The sequence below is a fragment of the Coenobita brevimanus genome, chromosome 108 (genome assembly GCF_032717465.1).
Source record: "Coenobita brevimanus isolate Jiangsu-jjx chromosome 108, ASM3271746v2, whole genome shotgun sequence".
NCBI lineage: Eukaryota > Metazoa > Arthropoda > Malacostraca > Decapoda > Coenobitidae > Coenobita > Coenobita brevimanus.
Genome location: NC_137061.1, coordinates 8,596,228 through 8,622,130, shown reverse-complemented (window position 1 = coordinate 8,622,130; position 25,903 = coordinate 8,596,228). Strand labels below are relative to the sequence as shown.

General features: G+C 46.3%; 1 protein-coding gene across 1 annotated transcript; it reads left to right on the top strand.

Annotated features, from left to right (window-relative positions):
* Window positions 1-152: 152 nt before the first annotated feature.
* LOC145416981 (regucalcin-like) lies at window positions 153-23,710 on the top strand. Its single transcript, XM_080285825.1, has 7 exons — window positions 153-261; window positions 501-582; window positions 18,762-18,977; window positions 19,209-19,315; window positions 21,132-21,246; window positions 22,891-23,006; window positions 23,372-23,710. Exons 1-7 carry the CDS (start codon window positions 181-183, stop codon window positions 23,633-23,635), a joined length of 981 nt encoding a protein of 326 aa, XP_080141951.1. The 5' UTR covers window positions 153-180; the 3' UTR covers window positions 23,636-23,710.
* Window positions 23,711-25,903: the final 2,193 nt, after the last annotated feature.

Genomic DNA, 25,903 nt, shown 5'->3' with positions numbered 1-25,903 from the left:
ACAAAACAGCCACGAGACGACCACTAGGTTTGTTGCTGTTTACTTTCCTTTGTACTCCTTTTGTAGCCTACTCACGTGACACTCCTTCCCGAGAGACCCAAATAGTCCTTCAGTCCAATTTCCGAAACCCCCACAGCATAGACCACGTTTCCCCTCCGTCAGGAGACCACACAAGGGAGTATGTCTGCGGTGGAGGTGAAGCAGGTGCCTGTGCCGTGCCTGCAGCTGGGGGAGGGTCCACACTGGCTACAGGACCAAAAGGTACCATGTTCACAAACTTTCCTGACCGTACACTGTGCACAAAGTCTTTTTTTATGCTTATTAATATATATATATATATATATATATATATATATATATATATATATATATATATATATATATATATACGTACCGTACACCAGCTACAAAACATGTCCAGACAAAATTATTCTTGGTGATAATTGGTATGGAAATTTGTCCAAGGTTAGTTAATATCCTTCATAAATATTTGCCCACAGGCTCTGCTGTATGTCGACATCCTGAACAAGACAGTGTGGCGGTACTTTGTTGACACCGGCAGTCATGAGACGCTGAAAATTGGTGAGTGGCACACACACACACACACACACACACACACACACACACACACACACACACACACACACACACACCTTATAATTTCCCATTCAGTGATTTACCTCAGCCTTCTCTTTTACATAACCACTGTGCTTGAGTCAAACAGGATGGTCCATATATAGGACTCCTTTATAGAAACTCGCTTGATGGTATCCTATGTGTTGTGGGAATGGCCCAGTCTGATGGTGTGGGTGCAGGTGTGTCAGTGGGAGTACGATGTGAATAAATGATGCTAGGTAAACGTTGATAATCCTGACTGAGCCGTCTTTGCAACACATGAGAAATAGCCCGACGGAGAGGAAGTGGACGTTATACAGTGTAATAACCAGACTGAAACTTAACGAATTAATCACACTGTCCTGGTCAAGATTCGATCCTGGGCCGTCGTGCTTGATTGACGCGCAAGTTACCACTGCCTCTAGCCAATGCAGGCTTTTATACACCCCATTACAACCCTCTTTCCTCCCCTTGGTAATTAATTTGGTGAGTTTCGAACACACAAGGTAGCGTAGCATCAGAGGCCACCTCGGGGAGGCCGCGGACCACACCGAATAGCCCATCCCCGGGATGTAAGGACAGGGACGCTGTCAGTTAATCAAAGAGCAACATCAAATTGTCAACCAAGCCCCGCCTCACATCCCACCGCTGCCACCAGTGTAATAATCAGACCGAAACTTATCAAATTCATCACACAGTCCTGGCCGAGATTCGATCCTGGGCCCTCGCGCTTCATTGGCATGCACGATACCACTGAGCCAAAGAAAGGATCCCCTCTTTGCCTCTAGGCAACATGGGCTTTTATACACCCCATTACAATAGGACTACCCTTTATATATGCAGGTGAATCATTTAGATGCAGGTGACTCATTATATGCTGATGCTGACAAGGAAGATGGAAAACTTCAAACTTCTCAAGCACTTCCGTGTATTCATATCATCAGAGGTGAAGACAGAGGTGACTACATGAATTCTCTCGGGAAATTTCGTATTTGTTCTTGGGGGAGGCGGTGGCAGATTCAGTAGAGAGTCGGCCTGCAGTCCTAATGGATCCAGGTTCGAATTCCGGCTGGGGCAGGGAACAGTTTAAGGATTTTAATTTCTTAAAAAGGAGACTTTTCTGATCTACCAGATGACCCGCCGACATGTCATAAAAGTACCCCCCCTAATACCAGTACACCAGTCCTGTATGAGACAGCCCTAGCATGTATTCAATATGGATGGTTGGTGTTAGTGCCGAAGTGGTGATATGTGGAGATGTAGGTCAACTAGCCCCAAAGAGGACTACTGGGAATTCGGAATAGGCCCTAAAGCCTCTGCCTAGAGTCAGACAAGCAAAAAAAAAAAAAAAATGTGTTTCCTCTGTATCTCTTGAAATGGTTGACATACCTCTGGGAAAATCGAGTGTGTGTGTGTGTGTGTGTGTGTGTGTGTGTGTGTGTGTGTGTGTGTGTGTGTGTGTGTGTGTGTGTGTGTTTTACACAAGATGATCAAAGGAAAGAAAAGAAAATTAGATCTTTTTAATCCATACACCAGGTTACAGGTCTCCTCCATTCGTAAAAAATCAGTAACAGTTGGACATGAACTGCTGTACTTTGAAGTTTTGGGGGAAACTACTCTAGGGAAGCGAGTTCCAGAGAGATGCAGTTCGGGGAATGAATGAATTCCTATCGGCAGATGCTCTGCAAAATGGCAGTGTGACAGTCCAGTCATGAGTGCTACCAGATGCCCGTGTAGTGTGGGGAAAGGCGTACAGAGGTGGCATAATGGATGAAGCTTAGTCTGAGCATTTGTCATAAAAGTATCTGCAAAATTATGCAAGGAAGGCAACATTCCCTCTTACTTGTAGGGGAGGTAGGGCATATGTAATTGCAGGGTTATTAATAATTCTTACAGCATATTGTTCTGAATTTTGCCCAGATGTTTTACTGCAACCTCTCCACATCCATTCCACAAGGGTGAGCAATATTCGACCTGAGAGCCCAAATGACTCTTGTAAATTATCGCTAACTGCTCGTCAATGAAGAAGTTATGGATTCTGTACAATAATCCAAGTTTCTTTGAGGCAGTTTTAACAAGTGATATGACTCGTGAGGTCAATCTGAGGATACTGTTAAGAAAAACACAGCGAATTTCAATGCTTTTAGAGATAAGGATATTGGTTGCACAGAAGGTAAAATAGGAATCAGGCAATACCTGTCTATTAGTAAATTGGATATATTTGGTTTTCCTAGCATTATGTGAGACAATGTTATTTTGTCCCCATTTAGTGATCTTAAACAAGTCTTGGTTTATGGAGATGGCTGTGCTGACTTATGAGTTACAGACATCAAACTTTGTGAATGGGTGTTTAAGTGTAAAGGATCTATGAAGCGTTGAGTCATCTGCAAATGAGTGAATGGGGTTATGGGTGATAGATATGAGATAATTAATATGAATTAGGAAAAGGGTTTGCCCCAGGACTCATCCTTGTGACATGCTGGCATTTATTATCTTTCTGTTGCTAAGATATGAGGACAGCAGGGGGACAAAAGATGATAAGCCGTATCAAGGGAGTTTAGATAGCAGGGAACGGCACCACACTCTGTCAAAAGCTTTAGAAATATTATAGGCTACTGCATAGGTTTCTCCATGTTGGTCAATTGACTGATGGATGGTATGAGTCAGGAGATTGAGTATATCAACAGTGGATCTTTCGTGGCGGAAACCATACTGTCTGTCACTAACTAAGTTGTTGGATTCAATATATTTAACAATGTGATTATTAATGACAATTTCAAATACTTTACCAAAAGATGTGATAGCTATTGTTGTGTAATCAGAGGGATCAAATAAACTTCCCTTCTGTAGGACTGGGTGGATGTTGGCTTCTTTTCCAAGAATTAGGGAATGAAAAGGTACGTATGCATGATATGACTAATTTAGCGAGAACAGAAGCAAGTGAACTGAAATACCAGCGCGGCGGGATGAGCCCGACACCACCACTCCAGGAGGAGAGAGTGAGGGCGTGAAACCCACCCTACAAGGAGACAACGGAGGACTTAATTACCTGGGCGGATGTCCAGGCAACAACGGCACATCTCCCTTGCGACCCTGCGCCCCTCTCCCACGCAGCCAGACCAACTGGCAGTGTACGGAAAAAGTACACTGCTCTCCAGCAGAGGGAATACTCGCCAGAATCGGGGTGGGACTTGCAGTGGCAAGTTCCCAGGCACACCCTCGGACGCCGAGTCTCCTGGGTCGGCTCCACACCTAACTGAGGACTCAGGAGGTGCCTCTAGGGTTGCTATTCCCCTGCTTAGACTGAAGGAGGGTACGCTTCGTCGGAGCTGTGGCAAAAGCCGAGAGAGTACGTCCGACCTCTTCCTCCTGACGTTACAGGCACAATACCTTCCCACAGGGAAGGAGGGCATGCTACGTCAGAGCCGTGGCAAAAGCCGAGAGAGTACTTCTGACCTCTTCCTGCTGACATCCCTGGGACGGGTAACCCCAAACGACAAAGGGAGGAAACGCTCCATCGGAGCTGTGGCGAAAGTCGAAAGTGTACAGTACGTCCGACCTCTTCCTTCCGACGTCTCCAGGGCAGGAGGCCCTAGCCCTAAGACAGGAGTGCCCCCGCATCCCTGATCCACGTAGGAGCACAGATAGTGCCCGACGGGGCTGCCTAACGAGAGGAGTCACCTCTGGCTCGCCCCACCACCCTGGTGTTAGAGCAAGGTGCCACTTGTTCCTGCTCTCTCCTTGGAAGGCTGGAGTCTCTCCCCCTACAGGCTCCCCACCTGAGTCCGGACCAGACGAGGCACCCCCAAGGCCTGGAATCCAGTCCCTGCAGCCCAGGCCACCCCAGACACTGACGGGATCTGCCAGGACCAGAGGCCGTAGCCCTACCCTCTCGGTCTCCTCTTGCAGCAGAGACCGCAGTCCCCGGAGCCAGCAGGCCTCCCCAGGTGCTCACCGAGGCCGAAGGGCCTCCCCCACTGCAACCGGCCGCAGTTCTCCCCTGACGGCCGCCCCGGACCTGGGTACGGGCCACCCTACCTCGGTGGCACCCTCCTCTTGGCTGATCCGCAGGTCAGGCCTCCACCAGGTCCTCCCCCGGACCCCAAAGGCAACCAAGGGCCAACGGCATACAGCCCGACTTCTGGCCCTCTTCGGGCCCAGTCCCAAGAGCCCTGCCTCCTGCAGGGCCGACGTGACGAGCAAGAAGGCCTGGACGCCTCCCCATTACTCCCAGACTAGTGGCCACTCCATGGGCCCCACTGTTCTGCACAGCTCCCCAGACGGCCAGCCTCCCACGCCTGGCCACCACCTGGAGCTCCCTGCATAGGCCCTCTCCCCTGTGGGCCGTGGTCTCCTCTCCATCAGAACTATGAGTGACAGGCCTCGGATTATATACCTCACCAATGTTGTGAACCCCCCTCCTTTTTCAGTGAACTACCAGTGAACCGTTCTCCTGTGTTCCTCTCCCCTATCCCCATTCACAGCACACACACACACCCTGTCAGTGTTCCCCCCCACCCTTGCTGACGAGTTGAGCCCCTGTGAATCACGTGCGGAGTGTATAACCCCACCCCCGGGTTAAGACCTCCCCATTCGGACAGGACAGACGAGCCTGTATCACTCACGTAACATAGCAATATCTCAGTACTGGATCCTCCCCCTCCTCTCCTCCCTGCCCCCGGCCCGGCCCCACAGAGAGAAACCCTCCCTATCCTCAGTAAGCCCCTCGCCCCCCACCCGCTTCCCCCCTGTGTGACCTATGGTATATTCTCGACCTATGTGACGCGTATATAGAGGCTATGTTAGCTAGGGACTCCTGCACATGTCACGAGGAGATCGTTCGTTCGTTCGTTCTAAGATATCCTGCACCTGTAGTGCAGGCCGGGCCATACATTAGCCCGGTCGGGGAAATGGGCTGATTAAGTGTTGTCCAAATGGAACTGCTTCATTGGGTTTTTAAATAAATTCAAGTTCCTGCTGAGCCGGATGTTCTTGAGGACGGTGTTCACTATGTCGTCGGCGTTCTGGGTGAGGTACTTGTCGATCTTGGCAACTTCATCGTCACTAGCAGGCTTCTCTGTCTCTGGCGTTGATGGTGTAGTGGATGTCTGGTAGGTGTCGGTTTCTGCAGCCTTACGCTTCCTCTGTGCTTTCGTGGGTGTTGGTGGAGAGGCACAGGGTTGTGTGGTGGTTTGGTGGTTTGGCTGATCGGCTGCACACTGTGGCTGGGGTGTAGGAGGCTCCCTGTGGCTGTCGGTGGTGGTGGTGGAGGTCTCCATGGGTTGAGCAGGAGTGGTGGCAATAAAGGCAGTCCGTGTGTTCAAAGGAGCATCGAGCTGCAGCCTTTTGCGCGGTGTTGTGCGGGGCTGGGAAGGCTGCAGCTTGGGGGCACGATGCTCCTGACGAGGGGCTGGCCGTGCACCACGGGCGAAGCTCTGGGGGATGACAAGGCGCGGAAGGCCATTCTCCTCAAAGATCTGGGGGAGGAGAATAAGCAACGCATCCTTGTCACCGCCACAGAAAGCACTCGCCGTCGCGATGCACATGCTGACGATGGTGTCAATCTCCCCAGTACATCGACGATCCTTGGGCCGGCGCCCCCGGGCCGTGGGGCGCCGCCGTGCATGGGCAGAGCCCTGCACGGCTGCACCTCCCGGCCCGGTGACGTCCTTAGCCTCAGGACCCTTCGGTGTCTGGTGGAGAGTGAAGACCACCGTCTCGCCCTCGCCTAACGAGCGCTGAAGACGTGGTGAAGCGGGAGCAACGATCCCCAGGCGGTGCACGAATACATCGGCGCCGGTGTCCTGGCGCCGGATGAATCCGTACCCCGCCTTCACGTTGTACCACTTCACAGTCCCCGTGATGGTAACGGCTCGTGGTGGCTGCTCCCTGCCTGTGGTGGCCCCCCTCAACGGGTCGAAGGCCGAGGCGGGTGTAGAAGGCGTGGGAAGAACGGGTGTTGCTGCCATCGCTGCTCTGGAGGGAGTGACGAGGAGATGATGTATTAGCTAGGACCCGTCTATGTCACGCGAGCACCTAGGCTTAAGAGCTGTCCCTGTGGGTATACTGGGTTGTGTTGTATGTAAACCTCTCTGTGTTGATGTATTATCTATATTGGCGAAATATTGCCTGTGATACTGTGAGGAAATAACCCAAATGTGAGACAAAGATGCTGAACTAGGTGGACAGTGATTCAGACCAATATCAGTGTAAGGCATTGTGTAATTTCGACCCTGGCCATAGAATATTGTGTGTGTAATTGTTTCTTTATTAATATATTGGGGTATTTGTTCACTCGTGGTGTTTGTGTTTCCCTTCCTTGCTAGTGCTGACCCGATCAGGAATTAAGGACCCAGAGTTGCACCGTGACTGGACCCGAGAAGTCGAGACACAGAACACGCTGCATAACATGAACACTTTTTCAAAATTACTGGAGAAATTCCATCTGGACCTGGAGCTTTGTAGGTTGGTAAGCTAAGATAGATTTTACGTAATCTAGCTTGTATCTTTTGTGGAGCATTTTCCGGAGGGTCAAGTTCCAGTGTTTGTATATACTGAAGTGGTTGAGAGTGCTGGAAACCTGTGCATGTTTTGTGTAAACTGAAATGATGATCTTAGACAGGGTTAGGTTTGGTTTTCTCTTTCCTCCATTTGCTATTATAGAAAACGGAATTGCCCGTCCTCTGACCTCTACTCCGACTCTGTAAGCGTCTGGTGTCCCGAACTTTTACTAAAACAGAGGCTAGAAAAGCAATAGATTATTGTCATTATCTCAGCATTTGTGACGGACCTCCAGAACCATAAACATCTAAATGAATGGCCCTTAATTGTACGGTATACAATTTTCATGCAATTGTGACCACCCCTTACTGGAAATGGACTGTCATCGGTTGTAGGCTATTCTAAACAAAAATATTAACAAAGTGCTAGAATCCAGATAATACTATTTTCAGATTTAATAATACACCCTTTGTTGTGAAGCCCGAAATATCCTGCATCACTAGCATTCATTTTCTGTGATTCGAAGCTTTTGTCAAGGCTTCATAGAGACACTGTTTCGAGCTCTGCCAGAACTAGAGGTTCATACAAGTCCATATCCAGCAGAGGACGATAGAATGGGTGGCTGGTGGTGTTTCGGACTAAGCCCTTCACTGTTGGCATTTCTCTTGGCTGAACAAAATTATCTGGTATTACTTTAACCCCTTCAACCCGAGAACCCTATTTTCTCATATTTTTGCTATCTAAAAATTATATTATTGAGGCTGGGAGAGAGACCTCGAACAGAGCGGGTTAGAGACAGCTTTCATTAACCAGTTTTATGTATATTGAGGCCTTTGTTAAGAATAAAAAGATGTCTAGAAGTAAGGAGACAAGCCAGTAAAATACGCCACCGGACTTAAATTATCCACTGTGGTTTAAAAGGGGGAGGGTTACTGGAAGTATCCTTTAACCCTTTAATGCCTGGGATTTCTCACAACTGATTAAAATTTCTTGACACCATGAACAAATGCCCCGAATTCTGGTCGCTTAAGGACGCTCCCTAACACCTCCTCCTTAGCAATTTATTTTTGGATATGACAGGTTATATGTTTGTACTTTACCTATGGGGAGTATGGTGACAATGGAAGGATATTTATAACATAAGAGGACAGTAAAGAGTAATAGGCAAAATAAATTGCTTAGGAAGAGGAGTTAAGGAGCTATCTTTGCAGACAGGAATACGGGCCTAAGTTTGTCTAGAGAAGGGGTTAATAAAGACCTCTTAACCCTCTGGCTGCAAAGACTTCTATAAGCTAAGCAAAATGGTCTTAACCTCAGTAATCATCTAAGCACTTTGTCTTTACCAGGGACAGTGTTCATCTTCAATGTTCACTTGTATTTGGCAGTCTTCCAGGGCGTCTGGTGGTGTGGTGGTTAGAATGCCCCAGTCGTGGTGATAGCCCTGCCACACACGGGTTCACTTTCCCATGGGGTGACTGAAGATTTTAGATGAGAGGGTATTTCCAGGAGAGGCCCAGGCCGTCTGTCTGTCAGTAACGATTATCGGACGAGATGTGTTTCCTGTAGATTTAGGGTTTTTAGCGAAGGCATACCACACTAAGCAACACCATAAAACCTTGTTACAATACCACACAAAATCATCATCCACACCATACCACACACAAACACACACCACACCACACCACACCACACCATACAACTGTAACTTGCAATACTTTGGTGATAGAAACTTCATGTACACACAGATAGTTAAGGAGTTTATTACGAGCTCTGACAAAAATAGTCTGCCCTTCTTGAGTGTCTGCTCAGAACTGACGCAGTAACGCCCTCTGCCCAGGCTTGGGCTCTGGGAAAGAGTGCTAGGTCAGCAAGTTTAGTGGGGACATGTATGCATTGGGGGGGCGGCATATATACATCGGGGATAGACATATTGTAGGGGGGGTACACAACCTTGTCTCACCATACCACACAAAATCATCATCCACACCACATCACACCACACCACACCAAGCAACACACTATACAACCTTTTCCCACAGTACCACACAAAATCATCATCACACCACACACACCACACTAAGCAGCACCATACAACCTTCTCCCAAAATACCACACAAACTCATCTTCCACACACCACACCACATCATACTAAGTAACATTTTACAACCTCCTCCCACCACACCGCACAAATTCATCATGCACGCCACTTCAAGGACATTAATCGATGACCCCTGAATCTCCTGTAATTTATACCACAGGTCTTACAGATGGGCTCAGGTGTAGGTGGCAAAGCAAATTCGGGATGGTGTTACTTGATTTATTAAGCCGAGTAGTACAGGTGAGGCGACGTGTATTTCCCAGATTTATACACTGCATTCCTACAAATACATCCTACAACCAGCTATACTGTGAGGTATATACATTACTATCGATCTATCGCCAGACACCTTAACCAGTCACGTCCCAAGCACTTTCGCACCTCCGACACCTCCCAGTCCCAGGCGTTTTTGGAAAAAAAAAAAAAAATTAGCTAAAACCTCCGCTTTTGGTGAGAAACAGAAAATTCATAGAGAAATCGCTCACCTCAGGTTTGAAATACTCGATACAGGTAGGAGTACCTCCTTACCTTACAGGGTTTTCTATCAGGCTGGCTGCAAAGAAAACGAGTTCTATGGGAGGATAACTATTCCACACCACTCATAAATGGTATTAATTTATTTATTTGGTACGAATTTATATGTAGTACGAGGGTATATTGGTTTTCAAACAGTAATATAAGCATTATAAGCATTGTTTCACTCACTAACTCATCACCATTCCTGACCTTCTTTTGCCACATTACCTGATCATCATTTCTGACTGTTTCTTCCTCTAATGCTATGTAAACTTTGTCCTCCACATTGTCTTCAATTGGGGAATCACTCTGGCCCTGAATGTCTTTATTGGCCAGGTCATTGGTAACAGGTGAATTGCCGAGAAAATGGGGGGGGGAGGTTATGCAGTGTAAGGCATTGTACCTGCTTGGCATCTTGTAGAGGAATAGAGGAAGGTGTCTCGTGTATACGTACGAAAAATCAAGCACGAAAATTGAAAATTGTGCAAATTAGGGACCTTGCAATTGCACGATGTACCAGTACATCATCAGGACTGGCAAATGCAAAATGTTGCAACGTACCCATACGTCGACGGGACGGGGCGGGTTAATCCAGTAACGGGTGGCCACAATCAAATCCCCTCCCCCGCCATTTCACTTACCTACCCCCAGTTTACAACCCCCTCTCTCATATACCTCTCCACTCCATCCCTCCATCTCATCCTTGGCCTTCCCCTCCCTTTCCCCCCCTCTCCACCTCACTCACCTACACTCTCCTTGTTAGTTTCACTCTCCATCCTATCCATATGGCCACTCCCACAGAATTACTTTCATACTTGTTAATCTTGCACATACCAAGGGAAATCGGCTGATAATCGACTTGTATAGTAGCCTAACTGAGGAATCCTTTACCTCAACAGTGTAATTTGGAACTAGCTGGTCCAGTCTCGTATTTCAAACCTTGGTTCCATAAAGTCTGACGGAAAGACATCCACTGAAATTATTCTTTGCCTCTAAAAAAATGATAAATATGAGACTGATGAAGGAGCGTTGTGTTGTGGATGTGAATGTGATAGGAAGAGTTAGAACTTGTAGTGGTTCAGCCATGTGGAGAGGATGGAAAGCGAGAGACTGGTGAGGAAAGTTTATCTGTGTGAGGTGGAGGGGGGGGGAGAGGGAGGGGGAGGCCAATTATGAGGTGGAGGGATGGAGTGGAGAGGTATATGAGAGAGGGGGTGTGAGCTGAGGGCAAGGCAGTGAAATGGTGGGGGACAGGCCGACATGGAGGCGAATTATTTGTGGCCACCTCTTACAGGATTAAGGCGTCTGGCAATAGATAAAAAGATAGATGATATAAACTGCTACGTTGGTAGGATCAGTTTCTTAATCAGTCTGGTGAGGCGGTGTGTGAGAGACGGGATAACCGAGATGAACACTGTGGGAAAGTGAACAGAGTGGGGAGGGACGCACACCACTTACCTTATCAGCACCTCTAAGTGCCTCACCTACCAAACACACACACGCATTTTTTTTTTTTTTTTTTTTGCTTACCGCTGTTTCCAAGTCATGCTTACTATATGCAGTGATAAATCTCTTCAAACTTCCCTTGTAACCCAATCTGAAGGCCACTGAGATAACTCCATGCCCTTGAAAGTCTTTGCTGCCTTGAAGGGTATTATAACAAGTGCCAGTTATCTCTTGTTATTTCTCTGTTCATCCCACGTAATGTGAACAGAAGAAAAGGCTTGGATAAATGGTGTAGTAGCAGTAGTAGTTGTTCACTAGGCAGTCTGGCCGAACGGCCCCGAGTCCCTAAGGAAGGCCACGGCCACGATTGGGCTTTCACACAGAACTCTCACGGAGTGTATATTGTGTTGTTGGTGCAATTGATTGTATGTAATGCAGTCTTCCATAATGTGCTTAATAGTATAGGGTGCTGTGTTGCATCCTGGACACACGTCAGCGACGGAGTCGTCCAGCCTCTTCTGATAACCCAAGAGGGCTAGATGATGCTCACGTCTCAGCCTGGTCAGGTGGACCCTGTCCTCACGAGGGAGATAGGATTCAGAAGGGTGGATATTAGGAGGCCGTGCATGCGGCTGTGTGTTGTCTTTAAGTGACTGAATGATGTGACGAGTGATTTGAGTATGGATATGCTTCTGGAAGCTGATCTGAGGCATGCGGCTGGGAAGAGATGAAAATATCTGTACATGATTGTCACGAATCAATTCGCGACATTTCCTTTTTGTGAGAAGCCACGAACTATTAGTGGAAAACTCACTGTGTATCGCTCAGTTAACCGTTTCTCTCTCCATTTCGGGGTATATTTTTCAAATCATTCGTCACCGTTTTCAGGGGTGACCGATTTGATGCACGTCACTAAGTGCGCTACTGAGCGATACAATTGTTTCTTTATCGTTCGCCTCTGCTTCCCTCAACCGTTAGCCACGCCTTGCGTCCTGCCCATACAATGTATTTGAATTCAGTTTAGTGTTTGCTGTGACGGAGACAGGACCTGTGCAGCAGTGCGAGAGGTCAGCTAGTACCCAAACTCCACTTACAGTTTCTTCAAGCTCCCACCTTTAGTTCTCCAGCTTTGGGTGATACACCGCATTCATTGACTAGTATTTCCTTTGTGTATTTTGTAGTCTTAAGAGTTTAGTTAAGGTGTTTTTCCTAGGCGTAAGTATTTAGCTTCTGTGTGAGTGAGCGAGTGCGTCTCATTTAATTTGATTTGAAATGTAATGTTAAATTTGTTTTTGTAATTAATAAATTTAACAGTTCTATTTCTTGAGCTTAATGTAGAGTAAAAATCTTGTTTCATTTCTCCATAATTAAGCTTATTTTCCATATAGCTCCTAGCTTGCATAAACGTTTGCTTTCATAACTGGTACTTAGACCAGTCTTGTTGTATTAACTTAAAATCCGTTGTGCCAGGAGTTAATGCATCAGCAAGAACCTGATGTTATTATTATTAGTATTAGTTATTTATTGTCAGGGGTGATGTAACTTTCTCCAGAGGCTAACAGTACAGTAATTCAGCAATTGTGAGTAATTAGTCTCTGCTGTGTACTGTTGAGAAAGTTTATAAATTCTCGTTCTTAGAGAATCGTGCACAAGCCAGCGTAAAGTAATCGTTGCTTGATGTAGCAAGACAATCATTGTCTCTGCTCTTCAATATTATTGAATATTATTATCAATTTAAATAATATTTAACCATTTATATCAAAATTACCGTGATATTATAAAAACCCCGTGACAATTGGCGACCTCATTCCAGGATATTAACTCCTAGCTCTAAAGCTATTCACGAGATAGTGCTCACTCATTCATATTTAGGTATTTATCATTAGAGTTTATAGGCACAAGCTTACTGGTGTTTACCGTTAATTTAGAAAGTGATTTTTTTGCTTTATAAATCAATAGATTAATTAACTCTAGTTTATTTTTGGTAACGCCAGACGATTTTATTAAATACTGGGAAGTCGCAGTACCATTCTGGTTATTATTCAGTCTTCCCAGTCATTTACATTTTGATTTATTCTTTGCCAGTTAACTGGATAAGACTGGTCACCTCTAGATTGTGTCTGTATTCTTTACTTTTGTTTATTAGTATTCGTCGCTAAGCAGTCAGTACTCAATTTCGGTTTGCTTAATAAATTAGGCGAAATGGCTACTACTGTATTTTTACAGGAAGCCAAAGAAATGGGTCTTTCGGACCCAACCGAAATTAAAGAGTATATACTCTCACGGCATAATCAGGAGCAGCAGCGCGAGAATGATGCCCGTGAAGGCGTAAGATTCAGCGCGAATACGAGCGAGAACAGCGCGAATACGAGCGAGAACAGCGCGAACACGAGCAGAAACAACGCGAGCTCGAGTTAGAAAAGAGCGAGAACAGCGCGAATACGAGCGTGAACAACGCGAGCGAGAACGAGAACATGAACGTGCCGAACGTGAGGCACGAGAAAAACATGAACTTGAAATGATGAAGCTCAAGCGAGATTCCTTGGCTTCAGACACGTCTGGTGCAGTTGGTCAAAGCTCCACGAGCGTTCCCCCTGCACATGTCCTGGCGACCCCACGCATCAAGCTTCCTTCATACAAGGAAAGCGAGCGAATCGAGCCGTACATAGCTCGTTTTGAGGACATGGCAGACTTATATCAACTGGATGAGGCAGCTAAGCGGCTTCAGTTTCTTAGCCTATTTGAGGGCCCTGCCCTCGATATTCTCCACAGAATTCGTGGAGACAATCTCACATATGAGATGATGAAAGCTGCACTCATTAAGGCGTATGGTCTCACAGTAGACGACGCCAAAGTTCAGTTCATGCGAGCTTGTCTCCAAGACAAGGAGACAGCTGTTCAGTTCCTTGATCGTCTCACAGCTTACTTAAATGAGTGGATGGAGAAAGATGAAACTCCTTCCACGCGTGAGGGGATAATTGACCTTATGCTGCGTACACAGCTAGAGAGGTCGTGGCCTGCTGAGCTCATAGCACAGCTTAAGATCTGCCAGGTGAAAGATGCCAGCCAAATGGCAGAGAAGGCTGACGCATTCTTTACTGCATACGGGTATCAAGCTCGTAAGCAAAACACCTGGAGCAGAAAAGATACTGCTAAGTCTGGGAAGCCGTCTCAGACTGAATCCCAGCACCAAGGCCGTTCTCAGAGTAATGGCCAAGGTCCAAAACCGCAGTGGAAGGACCAGGGGCAAAACACTCAGAAACCTGAGTGGAAGCGGTACAACAAGTACCCTAACCAGCAGCAGTATCAGCCACGCAACCGACCGTCGGGACAAACTTTTCACCACCAGCTCAAAAGAGGCAGGAAGCGAATGCAGCCTTCATTCCTCAGCAGCAGCCTGGTGGTCACGTCCCTACCAGTGTGGGTACTTCCCCACAGTTCACAAGTCCCACAGTGACAGTGAACCCCCCTCCACAGATGGCCAATGTTCCATCTTCTCAAGTATATAACCCTCAAGGCACAATGTTTGCCACATCAATTCAGCAGCCTCATGAGTGGCTAGCTGCTTCCTCCACAGGCCCTCCCACAGGTGACAGTACCTTCTTTGTTCAGCCAGGGTTTGTGGGAGGCATTCCTGTGAAGGTCCTGAGAGACAATGGTTCCTCAGGTTGCTCTGTCAAGCAGAGTTTAGTTCGGCCTGAGCAGTATACAGGTCGACAGATCCATGCAAAGCTTATTGATGGATCAGTGAGATTGTTCCCTGAGGCATGTATCCAGGTGGCATCTCCATTTTTATACTGGTACGACACTTGCAGTTGTCATGCCAGAGCCTCTATTTGACTTAATAGTAGGCAACATTCAAGGAGTCAAGGATAGTTGCTCCGATGATGACGCTACTCAGACTTCGGCTGCTGCGGTAACACGAGCCATGGCTGAGGCTCCAGATTGTGTCACCCCAGTGATCATTGAATCGCCGCAAGATCTGATGTGTAGTCAACTTGTTGTACAAGAACAACATTCTGACCCGACACTTGCTACCGTGCGGAACAAACAAAAGGGTCGAGTGATAAAGTATTCACGGGGGAGGTCGAGCCAAGTTCCTTCGTAAACAAGGACGGCTCTACCGTGAGTCACGAACACCCGAGGGCGAGGTTCGACTGCAGTTTGTCGTTCCCGCCAAGTACCGCCTAGCAGTGTTACAATGGGGTCATTGTTCAGTCTCAGGAGGTCACATGGGCAAAAGGAAGACCCAGGGCCGTATCCGAGCTGACTTTTTCTGGCCAGGGATGGGACGGGACATAAATAGTTTTGTCCGTTCCTGCAGTGTGTGCCAAAGTATCACCACTGATCAGGGACATGTCCTTCCTGTGCCGTTCATAACCACACCTGTAATCTCTGAGTCAGTTGAGAGACAGGGTAGTGGTGAAGTGGATGCAGACCTGATGTCTCGCCCATTGGCCCCACAGGACACAGTATGTCCAGGGCCTGTACATGCATATTATGTACCTTAAGTTAAGGGGGAAGTTGAGAGGCGACTTGAGGCTATGGAAGACCCAAGTTTGCATAAGGATTCTCAGCTTCCCGGTACTAATATATGTACCGTAAGTTAAGGGGGAAGTTGAGAGGCGACTTGAGGCTATGGAAGACCCAAGTTTGCATAAGGATTCTCAGCTTCCCGGTACTAATAGAAGTACTGTAGGTTAAGGGGGAAGTTCGAGAGAGAACTCCGCAGTGGCGACTTGAGGCTATGGAAGACCCAAGTTTGCATAAGGATTCTCAGCTTCCTGGTACTAATAGAAGTACTGTAGGTTAAGGGGAAGTTCGAGAGAGAACTCCGCAGTGGCGACTTGAGGCTATGGAAGACCCAAGTTTGCATAAGGATTCTCAGCTTCCTGGTACTAATAGAAGTACTGTAGGTTAAGGGGGAAGTTCGAGAGAGAACTCCGCAGTGGCGACTTGAGGCTATGGAAGACCCAAGTTTGCATAAGGATTCTCAGCTTCCCGGTACTAATAGAAGTACTGTAGGTTAAGGGGGAAGTTCGAGAGAACTCCGCAGTGGCGACTTGAGGCTATGGAAGACCCAAGTTTGCACAAGGATTCTCAGCTTCCCGGTACTAATATAAGTATTGTACTGTAGGTTAAGGGGGAAGTGAGAATTCCGCAGAGGTGACTTGAGGCTATGGAAGACCCAAGTTTGCACAAGGTTTCTCAGCTCTCCGATATTAATATAAGTACTGTAGGTTGAGGCACAGGTTGAGGACTCGTGTGCAGTTCGAGGCTATGGAAGACCCGAGTTTGCACAGGGATTCTCAACTTGCCGACCATAATCGTGTGCTAAAATTAATGGCGACCTCGAGTGTACTTTTCATAGCATGTACTGACTGCTAGCCAGAGAGAGTAATTGTAACATAATAAGAATTTTGTCTCATTGACACTTTTGATGCTCCACCTTAATTGGTTTTGCAGGTTCAGCAATGGGTGTAGCAGTTTTGCTGTGCGGACCAGCTGATCGTCTGCCGCACGCTGCCGCCTCTTCTCCTCTGCCTTCGTCGTAAGCCATATTATTTACTGTGTCATTTTACACGTAGGTACAGTTACACTACAACTGTCACACCTACACCGTGTATTACATACACCACGCTACACAACAATTAGTTGTCAGTGTAAATGTAGCGAATTTTCGCTCAGTTTGACCTGAGTACAGGATTTTCACCGTCGTCACGAGTTTTTCCCTCAAGCTTGCTTCTATTAACGTAAATACGAGGTTTTTTCGCTCACTGACGACTGCGACTTTCTCCTGTAGCAGGATAGCACACACACCACAGTGTGAATCTTGTGTGACTGAGTTAGGATTTATATATATGTATATTGAAATCTTTCTTCTGAAGGAAGAAAGATTTAATTTTCATGGGGCGTAATGTCACGAATCAATTCGCGACATTTCCTTTTTGTGAGAAGCCACGAACTATTAGTGGAAAACTCACTGTGTATCGCTCAGTTAACCGTTTCTCTCTCCATTTCGGGGTATATTTTTCAAATCATTCGTCACCGTTTTCAGGGGTGACCGATTTGATGCACGTCACTAAGTGCGCTACTGAGCGATACAATTGTTTCTTTATCGTTCGCCTCTGCTTCCCTCAACCGTTAGCCACGCGTCCTGCCCATACAATGTATTTGAATTCAGTTTAGTGTTTGCTGTGACGGAGACAGGACCTGTGCAGCAGTGCGAGAGGTCAGCTAGTACCCAAACTCCACTTACAGTTTCTTCAAGCTCCCACCTTTAGTTCTCCAGCCTTGGGTGATACACCGCATTCATTGACTAGTATTTCCTTTGTGTATTTTGTAGTCTTAAGAGTTTAGTTAAGGTGTTTTTCCTAGGCGTAAGTATTTAGCTTCTGTGTGAGTGAGCGAGTGCGTCTCATTTAATTTGATTTGAAATGTAATGTTAAATTTGTTTTTGTAATTAATAAATTTAACAGTTCTATTTCTTGAGCTTAATGTAGAGTAAAAATCTTGTTTCATTTCTCCATAATTAAGCTTATTTTCCATATAGCTCCTAGCTTGCATAAACGTTTGCTTTCATAACTGGTACTTAGACCAGTCTTGTTGTATTAACTTAAAATCCGTTGTGCCAGGAGTTAATGCATCAGCAAGAACCTGATGTTATTATTATTAGTATTAGTTATTTATTGTCAGGGGTGATGTAACTTTCTCCAGAGGCTAACAGTACAGTAATTCAGCAATTGTGAGTAATTAGTCTCTGCTGTGTACTGTTGAGAAAGTTTATAAATTCTCGTTCTTAGAGAATCGTGCACAAGCCAGCGTAAAGTAATCGTTGCTTGATGTAGCAAGACAATCATTGTCTCTGCTCTTCAATATTATTGAATATTATTATCAATTTAAATAATATTTAACCATTTATATCAAAATTACCGTGATATTATAAAAACCCCGTGACAATGATATCGTGTGCTGAGTGTTGTTTTGATGTTCCTTGATGTGTGGGGATGTGCTGCCACGTAGTGTAGTGAATGGTGTGGGTTTGTGGAGGCTGCGGCAAGAATTTGTGTGCCTCTTATGTTTCATAATACTGTTGGTAGTGTCGTCATGTTTTGTATTAAGGGTAGTAAGATATTTGGGGTGGTGATGAGGGACGCCTTCAAGTGCTGGCACTGATAAACCCGGTCAACTTCACTGACCGGTTATACAAGTATCCCTAATCTTCGTCCCTATCCCTTTGAAAGGAGGATAGTGGACGACAGGAGGCGGGAAACTTCAGCCTGCAGTCCACTGAGTCAGCAATGAGATGAGCCTCGGGTTACAGCCACTATAACTACGAAGATACAGGCAGACGGACACAAACAATTACAGATACAGACACGTACATACAGGTACACGTACAGACAGATACATGCAGATACACGTACAGACACGTACATGCAGGTACTGATAGATACACAGACAAATACAGACACAGACATACATGCAGATACAGGAACAGACATACAGATAAATACAGATACAGAAAGACACATGCAAATACAGATAGATGAATAGATAGATAAATAGTTTTTCGTGTCTCGAGATGACGGAGGGCGTGCGATGGGCGTCAACTTCGTGGTGCCGGTGGAGGGTGATCCAGACCTACTGGTGGTTGGCCTGGGCAAGACGCTGAGCCTGGTGCGTTGGCCACTGGACCACCGCCACTCCCAGACGCTCACCGTCACCCCCACTACTCTGTACACCGCTGACAGGCAATTTAACGACGCCAAGTGTGATTTTCAAGGCAGACTCTGGGCAGGTTAGAAGTGTGAGGCTCTGTTCCTAAAGTTTTATTGGCCTGTGTTGTATAAGAATGCTTGCTTTTCTTATCGTCAATAATAATAATAACAATGATGATGATCATCATGATAATAATAATAATAATAAAATAATAATAATAATAATAATAATAATAATAATAATAACAATAATAATACAGTAATATGAACAACAATAATAATAATAATCTGGCGTCTACTCCCTGCCCCAGGTACTTTGGCGCCCATGGGAGGTGACAATTGGGAGATTCTGGAGTACAACACGTCGCCACTCCTCAGCTTCGACCACCACCTCAACCCCACCACCTGGCTTAAGACGGTTTGTGGCAGGGGGTTTGTGGCGGGGGGGTTGTGTTAAGTGTGTTGTTTTATGGGTTTGTGTTATAGAGGTAAACTAAGTGAGATACCAGAGAACATCACGTCAGTACACCCTACTGGCGGGAAGAGAGACAAGAAGTGAGAGAAAGGCTTGCAGGCAGCTCTGTTATAGCCACCATGGATGAACTCTAAGATTAGGTGTCTGATAACAGGTAGAAAGACAGACAGATAAAAGATTATCAGTATGTACATTCATCCAAACACCTCAGTCTTAGCGATTGACATAAGACGGTTTGTGGTAAGGGGATTTGTGTATGTCTAAGGGGATTGTGTATGGGAGGGATTGTAATTTGGAGGGATTGTGTCGTTGAGGGATTTATATGAGTTCTGGGGTTTCGTGGACTATATGGATCAAAGCGGTTTTTTGGATCATTGAGGATATGAGTTTGAAGGGTTAGTTATTGGTTGACTAAACTCGCACCCGCGCTCTCATGTGTGTGTGTACATACCTAATTTACTTACCTACAGTAATTGTATCTTTAGGGGAGTGAGTCAAGCTAGTGCTGCCCAGTATGTTAAACCATTTTTATCATACATATCCTTAAATTTATGAATTGTTTTGGCACACACTGTTTCATTCGGTAGTGCATTCTACTAGTCAATTATTGTCCTATTTGGGAAACTGAATTTCCTTACGTCTTTAGCACCTCTTTTTTTATGCAGTATTTTGCAGTGTCCTCTTGCTGATGCTTCCCCATAGGTTATATACTCATTTATGTCTATTTTCTCCTTCCCTGAGATGCATTTATATAGCATAATCATGTTTTCTTTTTTCCTTCTCTCCTGTAGTGTTGGCAGATTCAGTTTTTCTAGTCTTTTTTCGTAGCTTAGATCCCTTAAGCTTGGTACACATCTTGTAGCGGCCCTTTGAACCTTTTCAGTCTTATCTATATATTTCTTGAGTTGAGGATTCCAGACAACTGATGCATACTCCAGGGTTGGTCTGATGAATGATGTCATTATCTTTCTTAGCATGTCTTCATTTATGTGTGTGAATGCTATTCTCATATTTGCAAGCAGTGAATACATGTTCCGTACCTTCTCACTGATGTGGTCAGCCGGAGATAGTCTGTGTTTGATTATCACAATTAGGTCATTCTCTCTCTGAATATGTGTAGGGTTTTACTTCCTAACTTCTAATCCCAATCTGGTCTTTTTCCACTTTTACCAAACTTAATTACATTACACTTGTCCACATTGAATTCCATTTGCCATTTATTACTCCATTCATGAAGTTTATATAATTCTTCTTGTAGCTCTCTACAGGAGTCTGTGTTAGTAATTCTCATTTGTATTTTTGCATCATCAGCAAACATATTTTGATAACTTTCATTTCCGATGTTACTATCTATGTCATTTATAAAAACTAAAAACATGCCTTGTGCCAGCATTGAGCCCTGTGGAACTCCGCTAGTCATTTCCCTCCATGATGAGTAATTTCCCCTTAGTACTGTTCTCATTTCGCTTTTTCTGAGAAAATCTTGCATCCAACAGTACAGTTTGCCTCGGATTCCTTCTTGATGGTAGAGTTTTCATAAAAGTCTTTGGTGCGTTACTGTCAAATGCTTTCTTGAATTCTAGATAGATACTGTCCACCCAACCTTCTCTTTTATGTAATGTAAGATGTGTGTGTGTGTGTGTGTGTGTGTGTGTGTGTGTGTGTGTGTGTGTGTGTGTGTGTGTGTGTGTGTGTGTGTGTGTGTGTGTGTAAAATAATATAACGATAAAGCATAAAGCTTAGCCTGGTCATTTTACAGGTGACCCTCTCCAACGGCCTGGCATGGAGTCCTGACAAGAAGTCCTTTTACTTTATCGACACCTCCGCTAAGGACATCTATCACTTCGACTATGATGACGCAGCTGGGGCCATCAGTGAGTGGGTTTATTACCTCCGCCAAAGAGGCTATGTTTTCACCCCTGTCCGTTTGTTTTTGTTGGTTGGTTGGTTGGTTTGTGAGCAAGATTACACAAAAACTACTAGGCCAATTTCCACGAAACTTGGTAGAAGAATGGGCCTTGGCCCAGAATATACTCCATTAAATCTTGGTGCGGATCCAGATAATGGTGCGGATCCAGGATTTTTTTTTTTTTCACGTTAACACTGCATGATAGGGCGTTTTTAGACATCTTCGTAAATTTTTCAGTGAATATTGCATGGATCTTGATTTTTTAAAAATCAGGCATATTTAGGATGTTGGTATCTACGAATGTGTACAGTTTAGCACGGATCCATATAAAATTCCGAATCTATTGGATTTAAATATGCTTTTATAAAAGGGCTGTTGGGCCCTGGCGGAGGTATGCGCTCTACTGAGTGCCATTCTAGTTTTCACTGTTATGTCATTAATGTTGTGCCTTAATATTGCCTAAGGTCTTCTGTGCGTGGCGACCAAATGATGTTCACGACGAGTCTACCAAATAACTCTCGGGACGTGGCTACCAAATGATGCTCAGAACATGGCTACCAAAATGACACTAGGGACATGGCTAGCAAATGACACTAGGAACATAGCTACCAAATGACACTAGGAACATAGCTACCAAATGACACTAGGGACATGGCTACCAAATGACGCTCAGGACAAGGCTACCAAATGACGCTCAGGACATGGCTACCACATGACGCTCGGGACATGGCTACCAAATGACGCTCGGGACATGGCTACCACATGACGCTCGGGACATGGCTACCACATGACGCTCGGGACATGGCTACCACATGACGCTCGGGACATGGCTACCACATGACGCTCGGGACATGGCTACCACATGACGCTCGGGACATGGCTACCACATGACGCTCGGGACATGGCTACCAAATGACTCTCGGGACATGTCTCCTAATGTTAACTGGGACATGCTTGCAAAACTCTCAGTGGGGAATGCATGTCTTGTTGTTCTTGTCGACCCTGGATCATGTGGACGTGAACCCAGTGGACTGCAGGCTAAATTGGCCATCTCCTGCAGTCCACCATCCTCCTTTAGGGAAGAGGAAGGCAGGGTTATAGTAGTGCCACCACAGGAAGGCGTCCCTCCACAGCACCAAAACTTGCCTCAAAACCAATATTGTGCTTGTCTATACTCTCCTAATTCTAACTTGTCCTAACATTATCATCCCTCCATCTTGAATGCTGAGGTAAAGTATGACATTAATACAGGAATATGTTACTACTTACGAAGGAGTGCTATGAAAAAGCTGTACAGTCGTAGTATTGTATTCTTCTGCCACTGAGCTACGTCAGATAAGCTGCAAAAGGACGACAGTCTGAACCAATTGAAGGTGAAAGAGGTAGAGTTGTCGGTGGTGTTTCAGTGACGGTTCAGCCAGTCAGAAAACCCACAACCTGGCACAATAAAAACTTACCCTTAACATTCCATGCTCACGTTGAGGTAAACACTGCTATTAGATTCAGATATAATATATCTGTGCTTATTTGTGTGCGTGTGCGTGTGCGTGTGCCTGCGCCTCTATCTGCTCCTGTGTCTGTTCCTGTGCCTAATATTGGTGTGGTGCAGGTAACCAGCGTGTGCTGTTGAACTACGAGGCAGCGGGCCTGACTGACCAGATGCCTGACGGCATGACCATTGACGTGGACGGCAACCTGTGGGTGGCCTGCTTCGGCGGTGGACAGGTTAGTGACCAAGTGGCCAGTGGCCAACTGTAAGTGTTAAGTGGCCAGTGGCCAACTGTAAGTGTTAAGTGGCCAGTGCCCAACTGTAACTCTTAAGTGGCCAGTGGCCAACTGTAAGTGTTAAGTGGCTAGTGGCCAACTGTAAGTGTACCACTGAGGCTGATTCCCTGCTCTGCCCTAACCTTTACAAAATATATTATTGATATGTTCCCATAAATTCCACTCCTACATTTACAAGGAGCATCACTGCCTACAAAAGCCCATGTTATCATTAGTAACAATGCGGTACATGTGTGGTGAGATTAACTGGACCATTTTTTCCTTCATTCAACCACCCTGAGTGCTTTATGTGTTGGTTCTTGCAGGTGATCTGCGTGGATCCCCAGGCAGGTCGTGTGATACGCAAGGTGGCGGTACCGTCACCTAACGTCACGTCAGTGTGCTGGGGCGGCGTCGACTACGCCACACTGTACGTCACGTCAGGCACAGTCAGGCTGTCTGCTGAACAGATGGCCGCCTGGCCCTCCGCTGGCGGCACCTTCGCCATCACCGGCCTCGGCACCAGAGGATTACCCCCATACAACTACAAGGTTGACCTCAACAAGCTCAAGGACAAGATGAAAAAGTAATCCTCAGCCTCCACCTACACTTTCACCTGCATCAGTTTCACTTCCTGGTACATCACTGGCGCCAAAGAAGTAGCTGATTACGTGAATGAACTAATGTCAGGAGCAACTACTGTACAATGAGAATGACCAGAGAAAATTTCTGCATCCTAAATCAGAGAATGTTTCTGCAACAAAGACACTGTACGTAAGATGAGAAGTTTTCAGTAATACTTGACTCTGCCAATAGGTAAGCCTTCTATGAATCTTTAATATTATTACAGAGTTGATTAGCAAATGTAAATGTAAGGGTGGACATACAATTATAAGAGAGTTCTTTACAAGAATCTAAACAAGTACTGGTAACTAATAATGTCAAGAAATTTTACTGCAACACATAAAATACAAAAAATGAATTGTTCTCTCAATCTTCACTATTTTGTATTGATGGTTGTTTGATATGAGCCAAGACGGAGGAAGAAGCCTTGCAAGCTGTAGCAACGTCAGCAACTGTAGGCAGGGAGTGTAGACTGGAAATTAATAAAGGAAAGAAAAACATCCTGACCCATCATGAGAATGAGAAACAATCCCAACATACATGTGTGATAAAAATGTAACAAATTCCGTATTATATTTGGGACTGACAACAAAATACAGCATTATCTTAAGAGGACTACACAAAATTGGTTTTATTAAAGACAAGTGGATATCAGATATATTAATTCTTGTTACCTCCAGACGATTTTGTTCCATTTAGGAGACATTTTCTAGTACGGGAGCATCTCTCGGGGCGGCCATGTCCGTCTGCGTCACTTTTATTTTTTCGGTAATGAGGTTTCATTTCTGTAGACTGGAGTGCTTTTAGCTAAGCCACACCACCCTCCCACACCACAGCATGCAAAATAACCCTCTCACACCTCCTAGCACATCACACCACACCACCCTCCCGCACCACAGCATGCAAAATAACCCTCTCACACCACCTAGCACATCACACCACACCACCCTCCCACACCACCTAGCACATCACACCACACCACCCTCCCACACCACCTACTCCATCACACCACCCTCCCACACCACCTACCCCGTCACACCACACCACACCGCCCTCCCACACTACCTACTCCATCACACCACCCTCCCACACCACCTACCCCGTCACACCACACCACACCACCCTCCCACACCACCTACTCCATCACACCACCCTCCCACACCACCTACCCCGTCACACCACACCACACCACCCTCCCACACCACCTACTCCATCACACCACCTTCCCACACCACCTACCCCACTACACCACCCCACCAAACCACAGCATACAAAATCACACTTCCACTCCACTTACCACACCACACCACACCACACTTCGCCACCCTTCCTCACCACAGCACACAAAATAACCCTCCCACACCACCTACCCCACCACAATACACCACACCACCCTCTCACACCACAGCACACAAAATTAACCTCCCACACCACCTACCCCATCATACCACACCACCTATCACACTAAACCACACCATCCTCTCACATCACCTACCCCACCACACCACCCTCTCACACCACCTACCTCACCACACTACACAACACCACCCTCCCACACCACCTACCTCACCACACTACACCACACCACCCTTCCACACCACCTACCACACCGCGCCACACCACCCTCCCACCCCACCTACCACACCACACCACACCACACCACCCTCCCACACCACCTACCTCATCACACCACACACCACCACCCTCCCACACCACCTACCTCATCACACCACACCACACCACCCTCCCACACCACCACTCTCCCACACACCTACCTCACCACACCACACCACACCACCCTCCCACACCACCCTCCCACACCACCTGCCTCACCACACCACACCACACCACCCTCCCACACCACTTACCTCGCCACACCACACCACATAACCCTCCCACACCACCACCCTCCCACACACTTACCTCACCACACCACACCACACCACCCTCCCACACCACCTACCACACCACACCACACCACCTACCACACCACACCACACCACCCTCCCACACCACCTACCACACCACACCTACCACAACCACCTACCGCACCACACCACCCTTCCACACCACAGCCCACAAAATCACCCTTCACACCACACCACCCTCCCACATCACACCACACCACACCACCCACCCAAGTCACACCATACCAAAGGGCCCTGAAGCTTCCGCATATAATAGTTGTGTACTTGTGTGAGCTGAAAGGGATAGATGGAGCCTTCCTTAACCCC